Here is an 11,260-nt window from a genome sequence, read left to right on the forward strand (position 1 = left end):
TACTAAAAATAGAAAGAAATTAATTGGACAACTAAAAATACATAGAAAAAAAAATTAGCCGGGCATGGTGGCGATGCCTGTAGTCCCAGCTACTCGGGAGGCTGAGGCAGGAGGATCGCTTGGGCCCAGGAGTTTGAGGTTGCTGTGAGCGAGGCTGATGCCATGGCACTCTAGCCTGGGCAACACAGTGAGACTCTGTTGTAAAAAAAACAAAAAAAAGGCAAAAACCAACAGAAAAAAAGGAAAATAGACAAATTCAGAATTTAAAGTGGTAAATTTTAACACATCTTTCATCAATTGACAAAACAGACAAAGATAAAGTATAGAAATAGAACAATTAACAAAACAATTCACAAATTTAACATTATGGATATATTTAGAAAATTGTACCTTGAAACTGCAGAATTACATATTCTTTCTAAGCACAAAGGAAATACTTACTAAAAGTTTCCATTTTAAGCTATAAATAAGCTAAAATAAAGTAGTCTCAAACTTCAGATAATATAGACCATATTTTCTGGTCACAATATAATTAAACCAGGCATAAATAAGAAAGAGATAACTATAACATCTTCCTATGTTAGAAATCAAGAAATACATCGTTAAGAACCCATATGTCAAAGAAGAAATCATAAATTATAAAGTATTTTTAACTGAATGATAACAAAACATTCCTTTCAAAATGTGGGAATCAGCTAAAGCAATATTTAGAAGGAAATGTATAGCCCTAAGCACATATATTGGAAAAGAAGAAAGGCTGAAAATTTATGAGCTAAGGCAGCTGTCCCCAACCTTTTTGGCACCAGGGACAGGTTTCATTGAAGACAATTTTTGCACACACGGGGCAGTGGGGGGAGATGGTGGGTGATGGGGAGCGGCTGTAAATACAGATGAAGCTTCGTTTGCTTGCCTGCTGCTCACCTCCTGCTGTGCTGCCTGGTTCAGAACAGGCCAGGGACCAGTATCAGTCCCCAGCCTGGGGGTGGGACTGCAGAGCTAAGGCACATTTCAAGAAACTAAGAAAATAACAAAATAAACCAAGCGGAAGTAGAAGCAAGAAAATAATAAAGTAAAATAATGAAGTAAATGAAGTAAAAAAGAAACATACAGTATAAAGAACAAACCAACCAAAAGTTTGTTCCTTGAAAATTGACAAACTTCTGGCAAGACTGATCAAGACAAAAAGAAAGAAGGCACAAACAATCAATATCAGAAATGAAACACAGGACATCAATAAGGATCTTGCACAAAAATTCTGCCAACATAGAAAATAAGAGGATATTTATTAATCTCGTAAGTTTGGAAAATTGGGTAAAATGAATTAATTTCTAGTAAATATAACTTATTTAAGAAGGACTGGAAAACCTTGAAACTCCTATAACCTTTGAGGAATTGAACTGGTATTCAGAAATCTTTCCACAAAGAAAACTCCAGATCCAGATGGCTACAATAAACTTCCTACCAAATTTTCAAGGGATTCTTAATTTGAAGGGAATCTTGAAAAGATTCTTCCAGAAAACAGAAAAATACTGTACATTATTCAACTCTCTTATGATAATAGCATAACCTTGACAACAAAACCTAACAAGGACAATATGAGAAAGAAAAATAATAGGCCTATTTTATTCATGAACATAGATCCCAAATAATATATTAGCAATATGGATCCAAGTTAGATTTATCCTAAGAATGCAAGGTTGGCTTAAACATTAGAAAATTAATATAACTCACCATCACATTAACATACTGAAGGATTATGTGACCAATGAATGTTGAAAAAGCATTTCATAAAATTCAACATCTGCTCTTAATTTTAAAAAAATAGCAAACTAAGACTAGAAGGGAAATTATTTAATCTGATAAAGGGTATTCACGGCCTGAATTCTTTTACACTCCTTGTTTTGCTCTGATCCATGTGGTATTGGTGGGAATGAATGGATGGATGGATTCACTTCCTGGATGGCTTCTTCACTCACATGTCTGGTGCCTTGGTTTTCCTTGACTTTCCTAGCCACATGTCTCCATCCTTCAGAGCCTCTTTACATGTCTTGGGCTTCTCATAGCACGATGGTCTTAGGATAGTCTCTCTTCTTACATAAGAACTAGATTCCAATAAACCAAGGTAGAAGCTGCCAGTCTTCTTAAAGGTCAGGCTCAGAACTGACATAGCATCATTTCTGTCATACTCTATTGGTCCAAATAGTCAACAGCCAACCCAAATTTAGAATGAAGCACAATAGACCTACCTCTCTATGGAAGGAGTGTAAAATAACCCATAGTCATCTTTAATCTGCCATATGTTAGCTTAAAACTGTATCAGATTCCCTAAGCAATGCAGTTAGGTGAGAAAAAGAAAGTATGTAATGATTAGAAAAGATGAAACAAACTCTCATCATGTGTGGAAGATATGATGTCACAGATAGAAAATCCAAAAGAATCTATATATAAATGATTAGAATTAATTTAAATTTTTACAACTTTGCTGAAAACAAAATAAATAGCAAAATTAATTGTATCTCTACATGCTAGAAACAAATAGTTGGAAAAATAGTTTAAAATACCATTTAAAAATTCCAAGTACAGGCCAGGCATGGTGGCTCATACCTGTAATCCTATCACTCCGGGAGACCAAGGTGGGCGGATTGCTTGAGGTCAGGAGTTCAAGACCAGCCCGAGCAAGAGATCCCCATCTCTACAAAAAATAGAAAAATTAGCCAGGCGTGGTGGTGTACGCCTGTAGTCCCAGCTACTCAGGAAGCTGAGGCAGGAGGATCGCTTGAGCCCAGGAGTTTGAGGTTGCTGTGAGCCATGATGACACAACTGAACTCCAGCCTGGGTAACAGGGTGAGAGTCTGTCTCAAAAAAAAAATTTTCCAAGTCCTAAATTGCATATTCCTGTCAGATAATGGCAGCTACCTAAATCTTTCCACAATCTTCAAAAACCACACACACACACACACGCACATATAAAATTTAAAATTGTGAATAAAATAACCCACCTATAAAATAACTAGAAGGCAAAGAATACTGTAAGTTTCCAGTTACAAGTAGGAAATAAACATCCAAAGCAAAGCTAGCCAACCCAGCTTCAGAGCTCACTCTGGAGAAAGTCCAGGAGAGACTGTGCAAAAATTAGGAAAGTCAGTGTGAGACCTAGTGGTGATAGAACACAGATAAAATCACTTCTGGAAAGAGAAAGTTCCCCCTTCAAGTGATTAAATACTAATTTCTGAGACCTGCAGTGGCTTCCAAGGAACTGAAAGGAAAGGGATTGAAAGTCCATAGAACTAGAGATAATGCTGTCTTAATTTCTTTGCAATAAGTATTACTTTCATAATCATAAAAAAAGCTATTTTGATTTTGGAAAAAAATAGATGATAAAAAAAGAACTAGCGGTGATGAATGAAAGAAGAAAGGAAATGTCGGAAATTAGTATCCTATAAAAAAAAGAAGCACGAAATCACAAGACACACAAACTTCTTCTGGTGCCATTAAATAAATTGCACTTCACTTTGTCAATAGTAGAGGGCACTCCTGAACCAAGAAATTTAGTAAGCCGCCCAGACCTCTCACCTCTGCCTTAAATCGCCTCTCATTGCTGGAACAAGAGAATATAAGGAATTTCTAAATGAACATAAAATGGCATATGAGGCAGATGGTACTATTTTGCTTGATTTTTTACTCCCTCTTTCCTTGAAAACCTCACTGACGTTGGGAGTGGCCATATGACTCATTTTGACCAATAGAATGTGAGTGGACATGACATACGCCAAATAGCTTTAAATGTGATAGTTTGTTTGACTCAGTATCTTGCACCCATGTTCCAGGCTCCAGACTTTGAGCCTCTAGAACTATGAGAGAATAAATTTCTTTTATTTTTAAGCCACCAGTTTGTGTAATCTATTACGGCATTAGAAATTAGAAAACTCATTAGAAAAACTAATTAGAAAACTGATACAAATACAAGGAATGTTAGAGTTTCATTACAAGTGTCAGTAAGAACTGAGGAATCTTAAAAAATATATTTCCTAACACCGTCCACTGAGAGGATCTAGAAATAATTACATTGCAGTAGCAATGAGCACACCCCATGCCCATTTAGAGACCTTGGTCTCTAAATACCATTCCCTAGTAAAAGGAATCTGGGTTCCTTAATGAAATGGCTGATTCCAAGGGTAGAGCAAGGAAACTGCCAGGTGATCTTGGAACATCCTGATGTGCCAGAATGGAAGGAAGAGTTGAAACACTAATGGGGTCACGTGAAAAGAACACAGAAGCTGGCTTGAAGGGATTCCTATTGGCCAAATTTGAGACAATTTGAGCATCAAAAAGAATAACAATGGTAATGAATTATAATACACATAATAAATAAATAATCCAGGAGTCCATAAAAAAATAAAGGGAGAGGGGAAGCATTTCATCACAGAAGAATTCCAGCTAATAAATGTAGGAGAAATGACAACACAGGAAAATCAATTTGCAACCACCAATATACTATTGAATATTTGTAGAGATCTTTTTTTTTTTTTTTTTTTTGAGACAGAGTCTCACTGTGTTGCCCGGGCTAGAGTGCCGTGGCGTCATCCTAGCTCACAGCAACCTCAAACTCCTGGGCTCAAGCGATCCTCCTGCCTCAGCCTCCCGAGTAGCTGGGACTACAGGCATGTGCCACCATGCCCGGCTAATTTTTTCTATGTATTTTTAGTTGTCCGATTAATTTCTTTGTATTTTTAGTAGAGATGGGGTCTCGCTCTTGCTCAGGCTGGTTTCGAACTCCTGAGCTCAAACAATCCGCCCGCCTTGGCCTCCCAGAGAGCCAGGATTACAGGCGTGAGCCACCGCGCCCGGCCTGTAGAGATCTTTAATGGATGCTAAACTCACTGGATGAAAGCTTGTTGAGAAACAGAATATTTACACAATCTCAAAGTGTCACACCACAGACTGTTTGTTAGGAAAGGGAAATGGTTACCCTTATAATAGATTGGCTGAACGCCAGCTTAATCATGTGATCAGGCTTAGCATCACCAATAATGGGACAATTTGGCATCATGTAACTCCCTGATGTAATGCAATGTGAAGGACATATCTCCTACTTTGTATTCTTACTAAAAATGTTTAAGCAAAATCTAATAATGAGAAAACAGTCATTCAAATTTAGAATGTGGGACATTCTACAACACAAGTGTACTGGACTTCTGAAAAATGTCTCTATCATGAAGGACAAAAAGAGACTGGAGACTAGATGTCTATCCTAGATTAAAGGACACTCAAACATGAAAAGTAAATGCAATGTGTGATCTTTTATTAGATTCTGGATTGGAAAAACTATATAGGATATCATTATGATGACTTAAAAAATTTGAATATTAGATAATATTATGTTTACAATTTCCTCTCAAATAGTTCAGAAAAAAAGTATATGGGGAAGGAGAGAAAGAGAGGTAAAGGAAATATCTCAACATGTTAACAACTGGTGAATCTAGATAAAGGATTTAAGGGTGTTCATTGTATTACTCTTTCTATTTCTCCGGGTGGGTAACTTTTCAAAATAAAACTTGAGGGGAAGTAATAAGGATTAAGTCTAAAAAAAGTGGTACAAGCCTCCAAATATACCATAAACATTTGTAAATGAATCTCAGAATAAAGATCTTAATGTTTCTCAAAAGTTTTATCAAATGCACAAACTTTTTCCTTCTACAAGTGTTTATGTTTCCCATGATACACATGATGCTATATATTCTATGTCTGAAGATAATATAATGACCAAGGTCTCTGCCCTCATGGAACTGACATTCAGTAGTGAAGACAGAGGAAACAGCCAATAAACATGTAAACAGATAAATGAGAAGATATTGAATGCTACAAAGGAAGACATCAAGTTGAGATTTACAATAAACAGGAGTCCTATTTTAGATGAGGAAGAATTCTCTAAAGATGTAGCATTTAAACTAGGACCCAAAGGTTAAAAAAGATGGATTAAAGAAGAAGAAACAGAAGGTTTAAGAGCCTTTCAAGCAGAGGGAATCACATATACAAAGGCTCTCACGGTAAAAAGAGTTGGCATTTTCCAGGAACTGAAAGACCAGTCTATCTGCAATGCAGTGAAATAGGGGGGATGTAATGGGAGATGAGATCAGAAATTTGGCCAGGGCTATATCAGGCAGAGCTTGGAGACCAGAATAAGGAATTCAGGTTTTATTCTCAGTTACATGGAAGGTTTTAATTGAGAGTGTGGTATCACCAGGTTTATATATTGAGATCTTTCTGGCTGCCGTGTAAGGGAGCCAGGGTGGGAGCAGACCAATTAAATCGACATCTCTGGGGGAAGAGCTAGTCCAGGCATAATTATTTTTAAAAAGCTCCCTAGGTGATTCCAATAAGCAGCCAGGGTTGGGAACCTAAGGGGAAAATGTAGCTAAAGTAATGAAAATAAAGTTACTTCACAGCACATTTGCCAGGAAAAGTCTCTTCCCACTTGGAATCTGAAGTGAAACCAACACCATACTTTGCGGAGATATAGATGCCAAGATTATTGCCAGGAAATGTCACCCAATAGCCCCAGGAAGCAGGAGCCTTTTTGTTGCTGTTTAACCACTTCTTTCTCGTTATGGTGACAAGTTGCCTCTTTTCACACAAACTACCTCAGGAGATCTTCAGAATATCATCCTGTCTGTCTGTCCTTGTAGGCCTTCAAAGTCCCAGAGTGGCAAGCGCCTTGAGTCTTAGACTCTCTTCCCTCTTCCTTCTCTCCTCTTCACCCTCTCCTGCCAAAGCCACTGGGCTACACTGAATTCCACACCTGACTCCAGCCTCCAGATGGTCCAACACAGAGATGCTATGTGTGACCTAAATCAAAGCACTCCATTTATCTGACATTTGTGAAGTGGATGAGAACATTCCAGATATAAGGCCTAGCTAGAGCAAAGGCCTCCAAAGCGGGCAAGCAAGGTGCTGTTAATTCTAGTTTTTCCTGTCAGACAACTAATAAATGCTATCTTTCCTCTTTCAGGTTTTTCAGGGAAATCAAGACTCTTTCACACCTGTGGTGAACTCTCTAGACCCACCGCTACTGACTCGCTACATTAGAATTCACCCTCAGAGCTGGGTGAACCAGATTGCTCTGAGGCTGGAGGTTCTGGGCTGCGAGGCATAGCAGCTCTACTGATGGTCCCCTGGCCGCTGTCTCCTCAGCTTCAGTCTAGTCCCTAACTCGAGGCCAGTGTCCTCCTCAGGCTTGCCTTCTACTTTTGTGCCTGAACTTCAGGTTACTTCCTGCCCCACACTGTCCATGGTGCCATCATTTTTCTACGTATTTAAACTATACACTGCCCCCAAATTAATTGGGAGCCTCCCAAATTAATTGTCATTAATCCTGCATTTCCTGGGGGTGTTGCATCCAATTTAACTTAATTCCTACCCATTTTCTGCAGCTGCTTCCCACGTAACTAGGCAAAAAGAAGTGAGGAGAGACCTGCATGAGTGCATATATGCATTTTTCTGACAAAAGTACCCATAGATTTAATCATATTTTAAAGGGGTGAATGGTCATAAAATAGTTCAATTTAATCTCAGAAGGATGTAGAAATAAAGCCATTTAGTCTTAATTCTGGCCAATGAAATATAGATTAGGGTTATGGAATTATTGGGAACCTTGAAATAAAATGACAATGTCCTCTTGAAATTTGCAATATCCAAGAAAGGTAATGATGATAATATGCTTCTAAAGGACATATATTTAATATTTCAGTGGAAAACTGAGGAAAATACATGGCTGTCTGGAATAGGAGATACAAACTTTCTAATTCTAATCATGCACTCATTTTACTCTCTCCCTCCCCTAATTTACTGCTGAAACAACACAACAAAAATGTAACATGGGAAATTTTATACCATGAATGAAAACTAGAGTCCTACTTATATACATCAAGGAGTCAAAAGAAAATTGAACTGGTGAAAACAGAGAGAAAACACCCCATATCCTCTACATAAGAGAAATGCCTACCTTGTCCCATGCCCCACAAGGTTGAGAAAGGTTTACTGCTCCTTCCATCTGCCTGCCCCCTTGACTACGACTACACAAAATGGCTGCTTTTTTTTTCTATGCTAGAGCATTTTCTAATAATCCTGCTTGACCCTAATCTGACCTCTTTGGGGACTGTAGCATAGCTGTCACAGTATAGTCACAATCCACAACTGATGAAGGTGCAAATGACTTACAGTCCTGTAAAATTCTGTAAGGTTAGAAGTTGAACTACAGAAATCAATAAGTTGTTTTGTTTTATAGCCTGGTAGAGAAGTTAACGCCAAAGGTGATATGATTCTATTTCCTGTAAAAGATTAACCACTCTTATGTTTAACTTAATCCTCTTATTTTGGCATTATTTTCCCATTGACTGTATACATCTGTATTTCTCAAATGCTCATGGAACAAGCTCTTTTGTCCTCCTGCTGGTTTTCTCAGTAATGAGTTAAATAAAACATCAACACATACAAACAAATGCCTTTAAGAATTGTGTTTTTACACTGAACAATGATATTTTAAAAACAAATAGAGGCACTGAATAGCAGAATAGACACTTTACAAAACTAAATTAGTGAATTAGAAAACCAGATTAAATTGAACTCAGAATAAAAAATAATACTTCACTCTCTGACTAACATGTAATAGAGCTTGAAGTTACATGCCAGGAAGATCCCATCCTGTTAGTCTTTGTGTGTGATAGCTGGACTCAAGATGATGTCGGGGCTAAGAAAAATAATTGTGCGTGTGCAAAGTTGTGGGCAAGAATGGCCTCTACAGATTTTCCTGAACTTCTGCTAACTTGCACGGCTTTATCACAGCATTTTAAAGGCTTTCCCTTAACAATCCCAATCTGCATGATGTCAGCTACACTTTATCGACAAAGCAGTGAACATAACCTCACTTAACTCTGGTGCAGGTTGTGTGTGTTAATCATTCTAATGCTTATCTATCTTGATGTTTAGACAACCGCTTGTCTTCATTGCAGAGTACAAAGCATTGATTCAGCTCATGAAATTGCTGTTAATGGTCTTCCTGGTCTCTCAGCCTGCCTTATATTTCCATGTGGGTTTACTTCTCTGATACTTACAAGGTATTTTTTTTACCAAGCTGAAATAAAACTGGGGCCACATATTTTCAGCTTTTCTTCCCTTTTGAATTGAAGCAAATGAGATTGCTGTGGGACCCTGGAATAGGACTGAAGAAATGGATTATTACAGGTATTCCTCCCACCCCCATACATAGGAACTAAAAAAGGTATGACATATTGAACACTTGCAAAAGTGCTTAGAATAATCTCTATTCAACAGCACATAATGCAGCTAAGAAATCTGTCATAAGTCAACTTATGAAATGAGATGAGGATGTTCAGTTTCAGTCGTTAAAAAATCAAATTGGTAAAAGCTGTCCTACCAAAGAGTCTAGCAAAACAGTATAGTATTTTTTGCAAGAGGTGTGAAAAATTAAGCAAGAGGCTATAGAGCACTCGAACATTTGTGTAGTCATTTTATTTGCAAATGAGGTGATTGTGGCAAATCTTAGAACACTAAGTATTAGTATTTTTGCCAGGTTTTTCTAACTTGATTTCTGTAATTTATAGAATCTCAGACTTCCTCATTTCCACATCCAGAGATTGAAATAGGCCATGAAGTATTGAAGTATTGCCCATGTCTGTTTTCTTGGGAGCATGTGAGTATATAGCAGAAGGGACCAAAAGCCTCAGCACAGTTACCTCTGATTATGCCTTAAAGAGTAGATTGTGAAGAACCAGTAACTGTCTCAAGTGCTCCTTTGGCTGTTTCATGCAGGACTTAATTATTGCTTAAAAAAGTTCACAACTGAATGGGCATAGTGGTTTATACCTGTAATTCCAGGGCTTTGGGAGGCGGAGGTGGGAGGATTGCTTGAGGCCAGGAGTTTGAGACTAGTCTGGGCAACATAGCAAGACCCCATCCCTATACAAAATAAAAAAATTAGCCTGGTGTAGCAGCACATGCCTGTAGTCGTAGCTACTTGAGAGGCTGAGGTGGGAGGGTTGCTGGAGCCCAGGAGCTCCAGGATGCAGTGAGCTATGATCATGCCACTGTGCTCCAGCCTGGGTGACAGAGCGAGACCCTGTCTCTTAAAAAAAAAAATCACAATGAAAAGATGACTCTGCTGTATTTGTTAAATGTGACATTTGGTTCCAGGGCCTTGGGTATGTGCCACATGCTTGTGAAATGCTTTGATTTATATGTAACCCTTAAACATAATAATTTCAAAAGAAAACCTTCAGAATTCTTTTGTCCACTAGTTGCTTTTGTTTCCCTGCATTTTTAATTTATTAAATTTGCTGTGAAAACACTTTGATTTTCTAAGAGGAAGGTACTTTGTCATAAGTTCCAGGATGACGATATAGCTGTCCCAAGCGAGAAACTGATGAGGGAAGACTTTCTTCCTAAGTGCTTATTTTGTTTTAACTTATAACATGTTAGTGAAACCACTACAGGGTGTTTCAGGCACTCTTGCAGGTCACAGTACTGAGTTACTTCACATTGAGTTAAGACGACGTCATTGTATCCTAGTTGTGTTTACAGAACAAATAAGTAGCAACTGTCACACAGCCTTTTAATCTTGGTAAGAGGAGACTGAATCTGCCCAGTTGATGTATTGTTTTATGGAATAAAGTCACTTGGATGAGAAGGAATTTAAACAATAGATTATTTTGTTACCTACTGGAAGAATTTTTGTCTTGAATTTGTTTCTTTAGAAGTTCTAAAAATGTTAGCATTAATAAATATCTGCTTTGTAAAATTAGTTTTGCAATTCTATTTTTATTATAATTTAGGCTCTGTAGAAATAAGCTTCTCAATTAAAACAAGTATAATATGCCTAATTACATGAATAATGAAATTAAAAAAAAAAGAAATAAGAAATGGAGTCTTAATCTGGGAGAACTTATATGTATAGAGAGAGAAAGACTGAGAAAGAAATAGGGAGTTGCTGTTCAATGGGCATAAAGTTTCAGTTATGCAAGATGAATAATTTCTACAGATCTAATGTACAACATTGTGCCTATAGTTATTAATAACAATATTATATTATGCACTTATAATTTTGTCAAGAGAGTAGATCTCATTCTAAGTGTTTTTACCACAATTTTGTTTTTTTTTTTTGAGACAGAGTCTCACTGTGTTGCCCAGGCTAGAGTGCCGTGGCGTCATCCTAGCTCACAGCAACCTCAAACTCCTGGGCTCAAGC

At 37.6% G+C, this 11,260-nt stretch overlaps 1 protein-coding gene across 1 annotated transcript in view; it reads left to right on the forward strand.

The window, feature by feature from the left end:
* F8 (coagulation factor VIII, procoagulant component) overlaps positions 1 to 7,290 on the forward strand; it is a 184,996-nt gene extending 177,706 nt beyond the window's left edge. Inside the window, exon 26 of the mRNA XM_012661588.1 lies at positions 7,010 to 7,290. Coding sequence (XP_012517042.1) covers positions 7,010 to 7,153 — 144 coding nt within the window. The 3' untranslated portion in view covers positions 7,154 to 7,290. The remainder of the gene's footprint in view (positions 1 to 7,009) is intronic.
* The last annotated feature ends 3,970 nt before the right edge of the window (positions 7,291 to 11,260 follow it).

Source organism: Propithecus coquereli, unplaced genomic scaffold, assembly GCF_000956105.1.
Source record: "Propithecus coquereli isolate 6110/MARCELLA unplaced genomic scaffold, Pcoq_1.0 Scaffold720, whole genome shotgun sequence".
Lineage (NCBI taxonomy): Eukaryota > Metazoa > Chordata > Mammalia > Primates > Indriidae > Propithecus > Propithecus coquereli.